The following is a 17,610-nucleotide window of genomic DNA, read 5'->3' on the forward strand; positions in this document are numbered from 1 at the left end:
AAATTAATTAGAACAAGGCGTTTAACTAGATTTACCAAAATGACCCAATAAAAATAATGTTATTATTTATGTGTAAATTTTTGTTTAAAACTAAGGAGCTTTAAAGAGTTTAAACCGCTGCTAAGCGACGTGTAGTCCGCATGATCACATGGCAAATATTACATTACTCGCGCTGGTAAAGATGAATAACATCAAAATACCGCGAGAGCGATTCGACAGCAGACTCCTCCGTATGATTCCGAGTCCCTCTCGCGGTATTTTGATGTCATCCGCCTGTCGGTTCTTGCGGCGCCACATGAATTGGGATTATTAGATTTGGGTTTTAATTATTAAATCGATCCAAAAAGATGTAACACGCAAGTTTATAATGTTTACATTTACTATATAAAAATCTTTTAACCATTTTTATTTGTTATTATACTTTTTCGTGTAGTGATTGCGTATCTTAAACACAAAAACTCCTGCTATTTGAATGGAGAAGGTGCCTTTTTGTGCCACTTGCGCCCCCGAAAGGATTAAAATGGTTTTACAGACATAAACCAATAACATTTCCCTTCTACGCTTCTGTTCCGTCACATGGGGGCTGCGGTCTCAAAATCTACTTCCGGTACGGAGCTCAATGACGGTAAACAACAAGGGACATTTCGCGTTTTGCACACACGTGAAACACATGAAAACACGAGAAAAACGTTTCGGTTAATAAACGTGTTTTTTAATAAGAAATGAGCCTTGCAATGGATACCAGACACAAACCAGCAGTAGATGACGATCATTTGTTCCTCGATGAAGTTCTGAATAAGTTGTATGATTTTGGTGAGTATGAAGATTTTTTTATAAATAGACTAACAGATACTAACCCCTAAGTTACTAACATCATTGGTGTTACGTTACTCTTGTTTACGTATTCTCAAAATGACTGAACTTTTATTGTGAATTACACATTGTTTATTACTTTGTGGTTATGCAAGTATATTGAACGTTTTTGTTAATCTGGTAGATGTATTTCATGCACAGAAGATTTGAACACAGGGGAGAAACACTTAGTAATTTGTATCGGCCAAATGTGTTTCCAAAAGGGTGAACTGTGTGTCTGATGTTTTTGCAGTCTGTAATTCTTGGTCTACGATTACTGATTTTGATCATATTTAGGTGATGGGGCAGGAAAAACTAAATCAACGAAATCACGGAAGAGGAAGATCAGTTCTATTAAAGAAGATGAGAACAATATTGAGGAAAACACAGCTACTGTCAATGTCTCAGACGCTACAGTGTGTGAAAACACAGCATCTGTAAGTCAACAGTCAAACGTGGAGGTTGTTACATTTATTGATCCTCTGAAGAAGAACAGACCATCAAAACCTGTTGAACCAGTGCAGAAGGTAAGAAAAGCAGTAATGGCATATCTCTCATATACAGTATCTGAAACCATGTAAACCTAGCTGCTTACTGCAAGTGTTTAACTGTGTCATTAATAAATATGCGCATGAAAGAACTCTAGAATCAAATATATTGTGTTGTTTAGCTTCAGACCCAAGATGACAAAGAAAAGAAGAAAACAGACTCGGATAAGAAACTTACAATAGAAAAGGTGAGACCGTGTGTATAAAGTGAATGAATGCCTACTGATTCTTTGAATGGCCCGTGATGAGCATCAAATCCACGTGTGATCCGCAGGCACGCTTTGAGGTTCATCGGTTTGGACTCTCAGGATATCAGAAAGAGCAGCAGAGGGTTTTCGAGCAGGACAGAGCCATCATGCTGGGAGCAAGAGTGAGTTTAACCTAAGATTTTACAGATATATCTTGAATCTGTCTGAAAGTCATATATATTTCAAATGTTCATGTTCTCTGTGCGTTCCCTCGTGAATTTGTTGTTAACTTGCTTCATCCCTTCCTTTTTTCTTCTCATGCATTGGTCGGCTAAGCCAAACAGCCAATCAGAGTGATCAGAGTCCCAGATAATTTACCCTAATGTCATTCTTTGTTTTTTTAAGAAAACGTTCCATAATTTTTTTCTCCATATAGTGGACTTTAGTGGACCTCAACAGTTTACAGTTTCAATGCAGCCTCAAACGGCTCTAAACGTTGACAAGGACGCAAAGGTATCAATGAAAACCAATGCGGAACCTACGCCGTTGGACCGACACATAACTATAAAGAGCCATTAAGGGTCTTATCTAGTCAAACAGTTGTCATTTTTGCAAAAATGTGTGACGTGCCAGCGCATATTACATATGTGAAATGCACACTATTATTCCACACTTAAACGGATGTGTAAGAGAATAATGAAGGCGTTTTTCACAATGTACTATTTAAAAATGAAGTCAGAGAGATGTTGGTTTTGTCGGTTGTTGATGAATAACAGTTGTGAATGATCACAACGTGCTCAAGCAGCGACATCACAGGAAAATAAGTGAACAGTGTCCCAATGTGAAGTGAGCTAGGGTCCTTACCAGTGCCCGAACCTGCGTACATGAAATACTGATTCAAAAAATAGGGAGCTGATTGAGACACAACCATAAACTTCTTGGATGACATGGGGTAGGGCTGGGCGATTTGGCAAAAATTAAATCTAAATTTTTTTTCTTTTTTTCAGAACATTTGACCGATTCACGATTCAATTTTCGTTTTTTTACTAGCCAGCTTAAAACATAACTATAACAATACTGCATTTAAATTTTCTTTCCAGTAACATTGTTTCTATAAGATGCAAGAACATCTGGTAAAATTAACTAAAGTTTTAATTCAAGTGTTCTAAATGATAGTTATCAATATGGTATAAATATAAAATGAATTCACTTTTTTATTTTTATATCTATGCAGAAATTATGCATTGCTTAGAAAATTTTGCGTTAGCCTAAATGTGAAAACTAGACCATAAACCTATGTTCAGGCATTTTTATAATGTTTTGTTGTATTTGGTTGTAGTTAAAATACACAAGCACACAGCACATGTAAAATGAAACAATTTCAACTATTATTTCGTTTTTTTACTATTCATAACATTCTCCCATGATTTGTTTAAAATTTGGAACCTTATATTTGATAAAAATTTTTTATCCAAACAGATAATTACTACATGATACTGTAATGGGCATAAAACGTAAACAGCACACACACATACTTGGGTACAAAACTCAGTTTGTCATTTATTTAATACATTTTTATTATTAAGTTATTAAATAAAATAAAACTTCAATCACTTTATTTACAATCTTGTATTTATTCACAGAGCTTGTTGCAGTAGGTTCTGACTCTGAGAGCATTTTATTTGACAAGATGACCTGTTTCTTTTTCCAAACAAATGACTTTTTTTGCAGCCCCCCAAAAAGCAGTATGTTAACTACAAAGAGTATCAACAACAATTAAAAGAAAAGAAGTTGAAAGAGCAGGAGGAAGCAAAATCTGTAAGTTGAGCATTTGAATATTTGAATGGGTTTGATCAGTAACACATCTCATGTGCAGAGTTTACTGTAAGATGCTCCCAACAACTCTTTAATGTATGCATATTTTTTAGGAGGCCCAAAATAAAAAGAGGAAAGCAGGAAAAACAAGGTTTGTATTTTTATTTCAACTTGACTGAATGACAGTGAAACGCCCTTAATTTGAAATTGTTGGTTTTATTTATCAGTAATGTTTTATTTATTTTTATTTTTTGTGTATTTGTAGGATTTCAAAAAGTAAACCATCTTCTGGTGGACAGCTTGGAGGACAGGTTGGACGCTTTAAAAACGGCATGCTGGTCTTGAGCTCCAAAGACATTCAGAAAGTTAATGTTAAAATAAAAAAGTAACAGTGACTCTTTCATTATTTATGTCATCTAAATCTTCAGAATCCAAGTCACGTTCTGGGGGCATGAATATTAGAAATGTGTTAAAGTCCCCCTGTAGTGGATAATTGTATCATTTAAAGCACATAAACATAATAGCACATATAAAAGTTTTTCCTGTGACAGTCATTTCTTCATGTTTGTAACTTTACACCCGTTCCTCATTTAGTAACTCAGATCAAAAAATATGCAAATGAGTCCCCACCTCTATGCAATCACATAAGCTTGGACCATAGATATAAATGGACATAGATGCGACATTCAGCAGTTTCAGCACGTAGCTGCTAAGTCCGGATTCACACAATGCATATGTGAGCTGCGCAAATATTTTTCAGCGTTTATGTTAACAGGTTAAAGCACTCAGAATGCATGTGTGCTGTGATCGTTTCAGTGCTAAGTCTATGGGGCATCCATACATATCTGTGGTTCAACCTATTTATTCATTTGTTCAACTGTGTTGATGTGATTGGTTGCATGTTTCTGACAAACTGCTTTTGAGATTGTCCAATTTATGGAGAAAATACTCAGCAATGGTTTTAAACTTACACATGGTTTGTCTTAAAGTATGCCAATAACACCACATAGACATATAAACAACAATAACATAAAAAATAAATTCACCACAGAGAATGAAACTGGACTGAAACTGTGGCATGTTATGAGAGATGTGTTGTTATTTTAAGATTCTCCATCAGGAGTAACCTGGGTTATATTGTAATAGCACAAAAACTTTTTTTTTTAAAGAAAGAGTTTTGAAAGAAAAGCACAGACAAGACTCTTATTGATCTGTTATTACAGTTTTATTGTTTATTAAAAGGGAAAAACACGTTTTTCTTCCACACTATGCAGTAAGAAAAGAATGTCATATACAATGTATTTATATATACAAGACATCACAGCAGGAAAAGATCAAAGCAGTAAAAGTAAACTCATGGTCACATACAGTAAAAGAGCACCAAACACACACACACAATATTTCCATTCAGGATGATGTCTAGGTTACCCCAGCAGCAGGTGTTGTGTGTGTTTGATGGATTAAAGGAAAGACTTGTCTAAGAGAAAGCTTATCTTTCCATACAGTTCTTCATTATGTTGAACCCTAACTAATGTACATCCAGATTGCTTGTATGTTGTATTTATAAAAATAAATCATTTTTAAATGCTCACTATTTCACTAATTTTGTAATACGTAAGTGTAAACTCACCTCAACAATTATTTTTTATTTGGCTTTTGTGCGTTTTTAATGTAATCGTAGAAAAGAAGTTTCATTTGTGGATGTTTCTTGGGGAAAAGTCCTTTGAGGACTCTGTGCTGTCTATTCATTGTGTTCATTCAATTATGAGCACTTTTATTTCCCAAAGGTTAATTTTAATACAAAACAATCAGATTTGACATTGTTTTAAAGTCCACAAAGTGCCTGAAATAAGGTTTGGTGGGGCTTCAATGAAACTGCAATTATCACAACTTTTCATATTTAGATTTAAAATGCTTTAAAAGTCTTTAATCTGCTCCATACTGAGTAAATAACCAGTGTTTCTTTTAGCTACATTAACATACATTTTAAAATATAATTTAATAAAAAGAATTAAAATAAACTTTGTAAATTTTTTTAATTCAGAAGTCATGGGCCGAGGGCAGTTTTGGCAGGCATCACCCACACCATCAGTACTGAATATAAAAACAATATGTTTCAGGTTACTGCAGGGATGACATGTTTTTGTAAGCCAACCCAGAAGTAAGTGGGGCACTGGTCGTCTTAAAAGCACATTCATTTTTTTCCCATAGACTTTTGATTATTGCAAAAACTAAGCTGTGTGTTTAACAAAAGTTTATGACACTTACACGTTTTGTCCAACAAGATAATCTTCACAGATGAACACAACTTTTATGAATTTTGAAGTTTAAATGTGTTTAAAAGGAAATAAAGGCTAACCTTAGGCTCTCAACATCAACGCCACCACATATTTTAAAAAACATAATTTAAAACATGTTCCTTTATTAGGAAATACTCCTAATACTGTGGATGAATCTTTGTTGGGAATTGTGCCCATGTTGCTTTGTTTTTTTGATCTTTTTTTCCAGTTTAAAGGTGCCAAAGAATGCACTGTAATAATCTGTTAAATTATTCTCTGATATCTACATAGAAGGTATGTGGCTTTATTAAGTGCAACAATTATCCAGAGACGGTTTTACATCAATTAACAACCTTAGGATTTGCCTCCAGATTGAAATGGTCTAATATTACCTTATTTAAAAAGTGTCATGAATAATAATGTTGAGCTCTGCTCTGATTGGCTGTTTCTCAGAGCAGTTCTGTTCAGTAGCTCTGTGTATGTGTGTGTAAACAGATCTTATGTTTGGGTCTGTATCAGATGAAGAAACACATTTTGATGAATAATCAATTATTGTGAGATTGTTAATGGATGTTTCTGAGTGAAAAGTTTGTGTTTATTTCAGTTTGGACTTGCAAAACGTGACTGTAACGTCATTAGTAGAACTTCAGCTTTAACGTTAGCATATAGCGCTAACTCAGCAGTCACAACTTTGTTTTTAGCATTGTAACAACTTTGTAATTAATTTAATGTGTAATTTAATGTTGTACATCTCGACTGTAACATCACAGTCTTTGTTACGTTGAGATTGGCCTGTTTTCCTGCGGTCTTTTGCATGCACAAGCTTTACATTAGGAGGAAACAATATTGTTTGAGGCATCATTACCATGTATACAACTCTTATTATTCATAGGTAAATGCAGTTTTACATTCTATGGCACCTTTAAATGACCTTTAAATGTTTTACTCAAAACCTTCAATCAAATGGGACAAAACCTCTAACCAAGGCCTAAAATGAACATTCGCCAAGCACCAAATGTGCATAAAATTCTTCGATTGCCGTTTGACCGGTGACATTTTAGTCCATTGTAGCAACATGTTAGCAACCGCTTTTTAACATGCACTTTAACCAAAACTCCATCAAAAAAAAAAAAACATTAACTACATGATGATGGAACCGGAAGTGCTAAAATGCTAACTCGCGTCTTGGTTTTGCCCATAAAAATATGTCATCCCTGCTGTGCTCTATGTTCAATTACCACAAATCATTTGACTTCATCATTTTGACATGACTTCTCTTAGTTAAAATAAAACAAAGCAATCCTGCAGAGCTGAAAGGCTGAGCTGATGGTTTTGTAAAAACACCTTGCATCACAATTTTCTGGTAGCATTGCCTGTATTGTGCAAAGGTTACTTTACTTTACATAAGCAGACAATTTCTTGACAGTTTAGTAAGCACTCTCACTAGTATTCTGTACATGGTTTAATCATCCAGTTTAGAAACTTTGCGTATTTTAATGTTTACTGTGTGACTACAATGTTTGCCTTAAAAAGGAGGAGTTATTTTCTGCAGTACTGAACTCAATTCACAATCCACTTAAAATGGAGGAACTTTCTCCATTTATTTTAAAATTCCTGACTGTTAATGTTCTCGCTGCCCAGAAAAAGCATCAGATAATAAAGCTATTTACATAAAACAAACTCTTCATAGAAATGCATTACAATTATTAACAACATCCCATGCTCTACATCAGTTATCTGCTCAAGTCTCTAAAGTGTGAAATAAAATCTGGATAAAATAATACATCTAAATAAATCATCTTCTCTCAGGTCTCCCTGAAATAAACAGAGGTATAAACTGAATAAAGGCTTTGATCTCTTATTGCATGGTCCCAGTGTGGCTCTTCATAGTAAACGCTTAATATGATACAAGTGTCCGTTTATAGCAATAAGACCTATTTGATGGAGATTTGGGGATCCAACTTGTAGCAGTATATCTACACAACTAACACAAGAGGGCAGACTTCAACTGTGTGTAACAAAAATTCAATGACATATATGTGTAACTCACTGCTTTGACCATATTTACAACATGCAAACACATCCTTCATCGTATGACTGTATTCTGACATCATAAGCTTAAAAAGAAATACTGACAAATTGTCTTTAATTCAACGTAGCGTTTCCATTTTTGGTGAGATGCATGAAACTCAAGTCCATCATTTTAGGAATGACACTACTGCTGTAAAATGTGTTTGCAAAAAAATCGGTCAAACAAACGTACAGTCTACCCCAAAGTTGAAAGTCAAAAATGTTTAAACAAAAATAGTAATGTATGCCTTTGAGTTATGAACTAATGTACTAGTTATGTCACAAAGTATTTTGTCATAAAATAATGCCACACTTCAGTTTTGAGAATTATTAGAGAAACATCTATCACAGTGTAAAGAGATTTCATTGTTAGCTTCTGACTAAATATTCATAACTCATACAATCCCATATAAAGCACCAAGAACGAATGTACTAAAAAATGATGGGAGTACAATCGACCCTCTCTTTAATTCCATCAGCAACCATCATACTTTGGTGATACAGTGACTGTTTGGCTGTTAAATCTGCCTTATTAAAGGGGCTCAACATGCTATTATTAAAGAGCAGCTATAATGTTGCAAAAAACAATGTTATTTGGTGTAATACAATGTGTCTGCGGAGTTTATGGTAAAAAAAAAAACACATAACATACATTATTGTTGCTCCTCTATGCCCTGCCTCCCCTAAACACGTTGATTTTGTACAAAGCTCATCGTTCTGAAAAGCACTGTGTCCTCCGATTGGTCAGCTAATCTGTACGTTATGATTGGCCTGAATACTTCTGACGTCAGACAGAAATGTGACGCTCCTTACCATGTTTTGAAGATTAGCTCACAATGCAATACTATCAGGTGTTAATATCGTCTTTACTACCTCATCAATACGAGCCAAATCTGATCCAGAAAATGCAGATGACCAAGCTGATCGATCAACTTTACCAGCGCAGCTTGAGCAGAACGTAACAGACTGGTAAGGTAAAACTTACTAAGACATTAAAACCATGTCTGCATTTGTGATCGTAGTAACAACAAGCGCTACTCTGCACAGCACAAAATTAACAATTCCAGGAAGTAAACTTTTGCCTACAATCCGTGTGTTTGTTGTAGTCCAAGAAAAGATATGATAACTCACATCATCGTTTACTTTGGGATTTGTACCTTTTGCATATCATTAACATGTACTAATACACATTTACACACTAAAGGAAATTCAAAATCGTGAATCAGATAATAGGTGCTCTTTAATGCCCATACTTAAAGTCCCCTTGACATCAAAACTGACTATTGTTATTTTTTTATGAAATATTGTAGTGTCGATTATTACAATGTATCCTTGAGGTTCACTTTTTTTTTTAAAGATTCATGTGCCCTCATAAACTTAAATCAAAATCTTTAAAAAAATCAACATCTTCTCTGATGATGTAAGCTAGACGACTTGGGCGGAGCATCCGTAAACCCCGCCCCCCTCTAACTGTCAGCATACTGCAATTTACATTTCTGAATAAAATCCTTACCTTTCTATATCCAATAAATTCACATAGAAAAAACAAAAGCCATGCCCACTATCTTTCAGAAGTCATTCATGACTTCCTGTTCACAGGAACTTACAGATTAGGGATTTAAACAAACCCCACATAACAAACTTGCATAACTAATACTACACTGTTTCAGTCTCAAACACAAATGATACCGCAAATTCTGCAATTTATCAGACTCACCTGGTGGATAATAGAGACTGCAACCCAAACTCTCGGGTTAAGCTATTTTTATTATATGGCTTAACCCAAGAAACAAACACCTATAGCAACCTCCCTGAACACTGCATCTGCATAGCAAACAGGCATTTTGTGGTGTTTTATACCGGCAAGCATCACTCACAATTTCTTTATGTATAAATCTTGTATTCCTATTTAAAATAGAGCAACAGCTATCACACATTTCCTATGATGCTAGAAAGCTCGCAGTCTATTAAAAAGATGAGAATTTGCAGATTTGTGAAATAAGAGACTGTAAACATCACCACTGTCAATATAAAACAGGGGCTTTGGTTTATCCAGCTCTTCTTAAACCCCAGCAGCCCAGTGATGTGATGATTTTGTATGCCAAATCTGTGAGCACATTAACCTGAGACTTTATGGCAAGCAGTTAACCTAAAACATTTTCAGTTGTTTGTTATTTTATCTCACTTGCTGACATTTTTTAATGCCTTGATTTTATTCATTTAAAGTGTTTGTCTGTAAACATGGGAATGAGCTGTAAACACTGAAATGCAAAACACTGACAAGACCACGAGAGATCTAATAATCCATACAAGTCATGATATTTATCCCACCAAATCTGTATCCCCCTGCTAACACATTTAATGCTATATTAGTTTTAATACTTCAATTGCATTTTTTGAAACTGAGTAAATCTTTAAAGTTACATTCTGTTTGAGGTATGTGAAAGGTTTCAGGCTGAACTTTTAAAACTAGAAAGTGTTTGTGCTCTGGGGTCTGGTTTCAGCTTCAGCCGCCGGTGGGAATATTGCCTGCGGCTTGTTTGTCTGTAAACATGGAAATGATTTGCAAACACTAAAATGCAAATCACTGACACGACCACGAGAGATACAGATTAAATATTCTTTAAAAGTCTGATCATTTATCCCACCAAATTTGTATCTGATTTATATATGAGCTCTGCGATGGAGAGCGTTCACTGTGCTATTTGATACGAATGGTCTCGTTCATTTTGTCAGGTCATAGATGATCACATGATGGGTTTTGGGACTTCCAGCCCTGTGATCAAAGTCACCTGTGAAAAGACATATTTTAGTCATTAATATTGATGTGTTGATCACTAGAAATGAGATTTAAAGCTGCAATCTGTAACTTTTGCCTCTCTATTGCCAATTCTGTTTGAAACATAAAATTGCAGTTAAATTGAGTCATTTTTGTAAGTGCGTTGTGCTTCACCCTGCTACTCTATGCGGATGAATTTAATGTCTGTGATCACCGTCATTATACACTCACCTAAAGGATTATTAGGAACACCATAATAATACTGTGTTCGACTCCCTTTCGCCTTCAGAACTGCTAAATTCTATGTGGCATTGATTCAAGAAGGTGAAAGCTTTCTTTAGAAATGTTGGCCCATATTGATAGGATAGCATCTTGCAGTTAATAGAGATTTGTGGGATGCACATCCAGGACACGAAGCTCCCGATCCACCACATCCCAAAGATGCGCTATTGGGTGAGATCTGGTGACTGTGGGGGCCATTTTAGTACAGTGAACTCATTGTCATGTTCAAGAAACCAATTTGAAATGATTCAAGCTTTGTGACATGGTACGTTATCCTGCTGCAAGTAACCATCAGAGGATGGGTACATGGTGGTCATAAAGGGATGGACATGGTCAGAAACAATGCTCAGATAGGCTGTGGCATTTAAACGATGCCCAATTGGCACTAAGGGGCATAAAGTGTACCAAGAAAACATCCCCACACCATTACACCACCACCACCAGACTGCACAGTGGTAACAAGGCATGATGGATCCATGTTCTCATTCTGTTTACGCCAAATTCTGACTCTACCATCTGAATGTCTCAACAGAAATCCAGACTCATCAGACCAGGCAACATTTTTCCAGTCTTCAACTGTCCAGTTTTGGTGAGCTCGTGCAAATTGTAGTCTCTTTTTCCTATTTGTAGTGGAGATGAGTGGTACCCGGTGGGGTCTTCTGCTGTTGTAGCCCATCCGCCTCAAGGTTGTGGGTGTTGTCACTTCACAAATGCTTTGCTGCATACCTCGGTTGTAACGAGTGGTTATTTCAGTCAAGGTTGCTCTTCTATCAGCTTAAATCAGTCGGCCCATTCTCCTCTGACCTCTAGCATCAACAAGGCATTTTCGCCCACAGGACTGCCGCAAACTGGATGTTTTTCCCTTTTCACACCATTCTTTGTAAACCCTAGTGAAATACTCAGACCGACCCGTCTGGCACCAACAACCATGCCACGCACAAAATTGCTTAAATCACCTTTCTTTCCCATTCTGACATTCAGTTTGGAGTTCAGGAGATTGTCTTGACCAGGACCACACCCCTAAATGCATTGAAGCAACTGCCATGTGATTGGTTGATTAGATAATTGCATTAATGAGAAATTTCAACAGGTGTTCCTAAGAATCCTATAGGCCAATACCCACATTATATAATATATATAGTGTATATACATAATTATTATACCTAAACATAGTACACACACATATATATGTTCATCTTCTTTCTGTTTACAGAATTGACGTAATTAAGAATCAAATTCAAAGTTCAAGTTATATTTCCCAGAAAATCCAACCCGACCAAGCAAATTATAATATGGGATAAGGTAAGGAGTTGGTTTTGAACAGTGTTTTTTATGTATTTATTAACAACTGATTTTTGTTTATTTTTACCTGAATAAAGTTACAGATCGCAGCTTTAATCATTCTGGTTCACATTCCATCAAATAGGAAACTTTCAATATTTAAACTATGAATTATAGTGTCCAATGAAGAAAAATAGTTAAAGTCACAATAAAATAGATAAACAAAAGTATGGATCTGCTGCTCACCTGGACGTTGCGGTTCAGACTGACCGCAGGCATGAACACACCTTCCAGGTTCTCGAACGCCACGGGTCCATGCTGCTGTTTGTTAATGAAGAAGGTCAGTGTGTGTTTGGTCAAGTCCAACAGAATCCCCACACTTGAACCTTTAGTGATGCCACCTTCAGCCCTGCACAAGAGAGACAAAACAAAAATTGCACATGGGAAACATTAATTTAAATAAAAATGGAAAGAACATTTAAACCAGGTTTTGCATCTGTTAGCTCAATAGTAAGACCATTGTGTTCCCAGCATAAAGGTCATGGGTTTGATTCCCAGGGACAACATACTGATAAAATGCACTGGAGGTCCATTATGATAAAAATTATTGTAACATATGTGACTTTGGACCACAAAACCAGTCATAAAAGATTTTTACATAGTATTACTTTCCTACTATAAAAGTCAATAGGGCGTTTGATCGGTTTGGTTACAAAAATTCCTCAAAATCTTTTCCTTTGTGTTCAACAGAACAAAGAAATTTATACAGGTTTGAGTAACAACATGAGAATGAGTAAACTATTTTTTAATTTTTGGGTGAACTATCCCTTTAATGTAACTTTAATGGCCAATTCCATTTCTACCCTCAACCCCCACCCTTCGCTCATGCGAGTATAAAAGTATTTTTTACATACATAAAGTTTTTAATGACATATAATAATTTGCTTTATGTTACATTCAATATCGTGTTCATATTTATGGTCATGTAATTCAAAGAAATGTGCTTTAGATAGCACATTACACCAACGTGATATCATGACATCAAAAAATCTTTGGGGTAGGGTTAGGGTAGTAACATAATCGATAAAATGGTTAAAGGGAAATTATACAGCAAACTTTAAGGTACGAAATGTGTCCTGAATCTGACCTAATAATCTTACCAAATGACAATGCATACCTGTTAGTGTGGGAGTTGTTGTGCATAAACCAGGAGCGATTGTTATCCACATACATGGCCCAGGCCTTGTCATCCTTTCCCAGCATCATGTCCTTCATCGTATTAATACGTGCCACGCCGAACGCAGGGTCAGGGTGGTTGTCATAGCGATCCACAATAAGTTCCCAGTAATGGACCCCTTTGGAGAAGGCAGCCGTTCCCAGCACCACCCGATCATCGTAACTGTTACACGTCACTGTCTGGTTGTCATTAGACAGGACGATGTCTCTGTGAGCTGATGTTGGGTCAAAGGTGAACCACGCCACTGCAGATGAAAGATGAAATAAAGGAATTCATGTTCATGTGCTTAAAATGATTTAAACCATCTAGTATATCCTCTTTCAAAACCCCACTCTTCTTAAACATGTGACCCAACCAAATATTAGAAATCCTAAATGTATAAGGTTTTTGAATAAAGGTAAAATAAAAATATATTCTATATATCCTAATATTTTAGGGCTGGGACAATTAATCATGATTCATAATAATAATTAGCCTGGCTCCGCCCTCCCACGTGCTTCTGCTTAATTTTCATTTCGCTTCAGCAGTACGTCTGGGATGGCTCTATAGAGTTTCGTTTTCTCCTGCAAAAATCTGCAGGACCAATCAGCGAACAGATGGGGGTGGCTAAGAACGATGACGTTGAGGTCGTGCGTCAGTTTGAGTTGTAGTTCAGTAATGGCAGCGGAGAAAGACGTGAGAAAAGCTATTCGGTCCGTTGTTGCAAAACTGCCGAATATACAGAAGTTAAAGCCGGAGCAAGACCCAGGTTTGCTAAGTTTTGTTTGTCTGATTATTCTGACTTTCCGGACGGTTCCGGACGGTTTCGGTGCACGATATACGTCACGACCACACGTTAGAGATTGGCTTTGGCAGATCCTGAGTGACTCTGAGCAGATCCAATAGTTTTAAACTTCAACAATGGACCCTCCTTAACGGAAGTAACGCTTTGCAATGGAGCGTGGCCAGACTCTCTGTACAAATGAAATGAATGTACGAGAGTCTGGTTGGACCAGGCTAAATAATAATACCTATCTGAAATCCATTCTGAATCGCAAAGGCGATACTATGCACAGCTCTTTCATATAACGTACACAGAGTTTGAACAATCTAAAATCACTGAGTTTAAATCGTTGGTAACATGCATTTGAAAAAGTAAAATATTCTTTATTAACATGAAAATACCTGAAAAGGTTTGATAAACAGCGATATAAATATACTAGGGGTGACCCCGAATAGTCGAAGATTCGATGCATCGATAGGAGAAGCCTGATTCGACTACCAATCTCATAGTCGAATCGTCGCAGATGTGTTATGAAATGAGGATCATTTAATTTTGGCCGTATGGGTGCACACATTATCTGATTTCACATATAACAGCTTTCTCACAATATATTAATATACTGCATATTATGATAATGCTGCAAATAATATGTGAAGTAGCAGCTTTCAATAAATATTTTTAAAATGCGTTAATAAATCCAACAACCCCTGTGACCGGGCTTCACGTCCATAAGAGGTCTCTATGTTATTAAAGCCTTGCCTCTTTGTTTCGACATTTAAAAGACAAAGCTGGCAAATTAAACTATGTCTTTCGTTCTTTTAATAATTTCTATATTTTATTTTATTTATAAATCACTTTGGGTTATCTGATTTAACTATTTGGCTTGTGTTTTGTTTCCGTGCACTTGAGGCATTTTGCATATTTGTTCTGCACTTTGTTACTTCTGACCTTATTTTATTAAAAAAAATTGTATTTATTATAAACGTAAATTCTGATCTAATTTAAGTCTGTAAATTTTGGATAGCTTTTCGTTGTATCGATGTTGCGCTATTGCGTGCTGGCCATGCTTGCGCATGTAATTTAGCCGAACGGTTAGGTGCTCTGCGTCTCATATTTAGGAGTTCATCAAACTAAACATTAAAAAACGGATGTTTTTCGACGAGTATAAGTTTTTAAAATGTATTTAAAACATATATTATCTATCTTAAAGTTAAACTACAAAACAGGTAAGCCGTTTTTTTTATTTCGGTGATGAAACGGAAACTAGTATCTGCACCGAACCTATTTCTGCCTGACACGAATGTCTTTCTTGTGATTTAATATTATGGTCAGTCGGTGTTCACTTTCAAATTATAGCAAAGAGATTCCTGAAATAGATAATATCATCCGGTCTTTCTGTATCTAAAGTTAATACAGAGATGATCAAAGTCAAAGCAAGCAAGCAGGTATTTCTGTGCTAAATAATAACGCGTAGTGTCTATATAATCATTAATTTCAGTGTTTTTCTTGTTATAAATTAACGTTTAATGAATTGTAAATAAAGATTAGTTTTTATCATTTACAGTCACAATCACAAATTATTTGTCATTTCTCATTTGTCGGGTTTTTTTTGGTCATGACTGCTTTGACGCGCTATCTCCAAATTAAATAAAAACACGTAATTGTAGCCGGAGTTTCCAAGGCAGGATTACCTTTGTTATTTTTTTAGGTTTAGTTATCAAAATGTATTTTTGTGTGATGTTCTGTAGATCGTGGCTTTAAAATGTTATGAGGAATAATTAAACAAATGTTGCCTTACATTTTACCTTAAAAAAATATATATAAATGCATCGTCAGTTTTGTCTTCGTTTATTACTTGAAAGACAGTTTTGGTCAATTTATCAGACAGTTGTTTATGTGTGCTGTTTGTGAAAGAAAATAAAAGTTACCAATTTGTACCTGGTCTGGCCCCCTCCCAACCCATGCACACAAACATAGATGATTCGACTATCGGTCGACTATGGAAAGATTCGAAAATTCTGATTCGAATATGTAAATCCTTAGTCGAGGACACCCCTAATATATACGTATAAGGATTTCCTGCAGCAGCGTGTGTAAATGGTTCTTCTTATGCGGCGCATATTGAGTTTCTGCACGAGAGCGCCCTCTGGCTTTTGGATGTAGCGGCCTTTCACTGTAATACGTTTAGAAGCATAGCAAACACAATCACACTATTAATCGCCCCAGCCCTAATATATTCGCCCAAAAAAATAGTTGTGGCGTTTAACAGATTCGGACAACAAACTGGTATTTCTGAATTGTGCAAAGCTGAGATTAAGCAGATTTGAAGTGAAAGTATTTGATTAATGTATAATACGTGACAATAGCATTTGGTCAATATCATTATCAAATTTTTGATGGAGGTGGCGTTTTTTACGCGTTTGCTTCTGAGCTCTTCACTTGTAGTAATAAGGATGAAAACAGTTTAAGTAAAGTTATAAGTGGCTGATTTTACACATAGCAAACTCGGTACTTCAGTAACACATAAAATATTAAAAGAGCTAAAGGTATGAAATATTTAAGCTGGCACACTTTTTTCTTTCATTTGACAGCAGACTGCATGTGAGGCACTGTAGTAGAAGTCCAGCTGTGCTAATGAAATGTTTTTTATCTTAGATAAGACGTTGCTTAGCTTATTTTTATCTTGGTGTGCAAACCTCTTTCTTTTAGAGCATAAACAACTTAACTGTTAATCTGGCTTTATAACCTTAGTAAAGTGTGCCTACTCTACCCAGTGGTGATACCAGAAATTTTTAAGTTAGTGGACGTTGGTGAAATATGGTGGACTTTACATCATTTTACAATATAGTTGTTAAACAGATTACATTAAGTTTTTTGAGTCATGGATCAAATAATTTTCAGATCAGCAAAAATGCGGGTGGGAAAATAAAATTAAGAACAAATTAAGAAATGATAAGCAACCACAAAATAGAAAAAAGTTACAAATAAAGTAAGGTCTAACAGTAGTATTTAGGTACAGAAACAAAAATATTTGAATAATATCACTGTCTTCTTCATTCTATAAATAAATAAATAATTAAGCGACAGAAGTGATTTTCCTTTTGTCTTTTGTTGTTTGACACATCTGATTTCTTGCTGTTTGAGTTTACTTTAATACATAACTGATTTTATGATAATACTTGCCAAGACTGTGGTATTTCAAGATCATTTTGTGTGTATGTATCATGTTAAAACGCAGAGAGATCCTGTGTTTGCATACTTTTTGAAACATATGTCTCTGTGTGTATACATTTGAGTATGTGTGTGCGTCTGCACGCACAAAAAACAGTTCACTTTAACATCTTCTTGCCCTCAGAAAGTTTAAAATGGTTTGAATGTTACCATTTGCAAGGTTTAAAAACACATGCAAATGTTAAACTTTCTTTATAAATAGTTCTTTATTTCTGAATTATGCATATTTGATTATTATTTAAGAGATTATTATAATTTATTCATGATTTCTTCTGCTTTCCCACA

The 17,610-nt window shown here is 35.5% G+C and overlaps 2 protein-coding genes across 4 annotated transcripts in view; one reads left to right on the plus strand and one right to left on the minus strand.

The window, feature by feature from the left end:
• Positions 1-619: 619 nt before the first annotated feature.
• On the plus strand, positions 620-4,992 carry fsaf1 (40S small subunit processome assembly factor 1). Of its 2 annotated transcripts, XM_065268763.1 has the most exons (8): positions 620-813; positions 1,150-1,231; positions 1,274-1,379; positions 1,523-1,588; positions 1,675-1,770; positions 3,320-3,406; positions 3,517-3,554; positions 3,669-4,992. In XM_065268763.1, the coding sequence occupies exons 1-8, from the start codon at positions 723-725 to the stop codon at positions 3,790-3,792; spliced, it is 690 nt and encodes a 229-aa protein (XP_065124835.1). In that variant the 5' UTR covers positions 620-722; the 3' UTR covers positions 3,793-4,992. The 2 variants fall into 2 exon arrangements, with proteins under 2 accessions (XP_065124835.1, XP_065124834.1); XM_065268762.2 differs by having other exon boundaries at positions 1,150-1,379.
• Positions 4,463-17,610, minus strand: part of trim67 (tripartite motif containing 67) — a 52,942-nt gene continuing 39,794 nt past the window's right edge. For both annotated transcript variants that reach the window (XM_065268760.2, XM_065268759.2), the window contains exons 8-10: positions 13,272-13,575; positions 12,341-12,503; positions 4,463-10,544 (exon numbers count right to left, since the gene is read on the minus strand). In XM_065268760.2, the coding sequence (XP_065124832.1) occupies positions 10,500-10,544; positions 12,341-12,503; positions 13,272-13,575 (512 nt within the window). In that variant the 3' untranslated portion in view covers positions 4,463-10,499. The remainder of the gene's footprint in view (positions 10,545-12,340; positions 12,504-13,271; positions 13,576-17,610) is intronic.

The sequence above is a fragment of the Paramisgurnus dabryanus genome, chromosome 12 (genome assembly GCF_030506205.2).
Source record: "Paramisgurnus dabryanus chromosome 12, PD_genome_1.1, whole genome shotgun sequence".
NCBI classification, from domain to species: Eukaryota; Metazoa; Chordata; class Actinopteri; order Cypriniformes; family Cobitidae; genus Paramisgurnus; species Paramisgurnus dabryanus.

What these genes read in the sequence shown, in the direction of transcription:
- fsaf1 (XM_065268762.2), top strand. Translation starts at nt 723, where the DNA reads ATGAGCCTTGCAATGGATACCAGACACAAACCAGCAGTAGATGACGAT. An exon ending in AGAAACTTACAATAGAAAAG is followed by an intron (nt 1,589 to 1,674) that starts GTGAGACCGTGT and finishes TGTGATCCGCAG; the next exon opens with GCACGCTTTGAGGTTCATCG. An exon ending in AGGAAAGCAGGAAAAACAAG is followed by an intron (nt 3,555 to 3,668) that starts GTTTGTATTTTT and finishes GTGTATTTGTAG; the next exon opens with GATTTCAAAAAGTAAACCAT.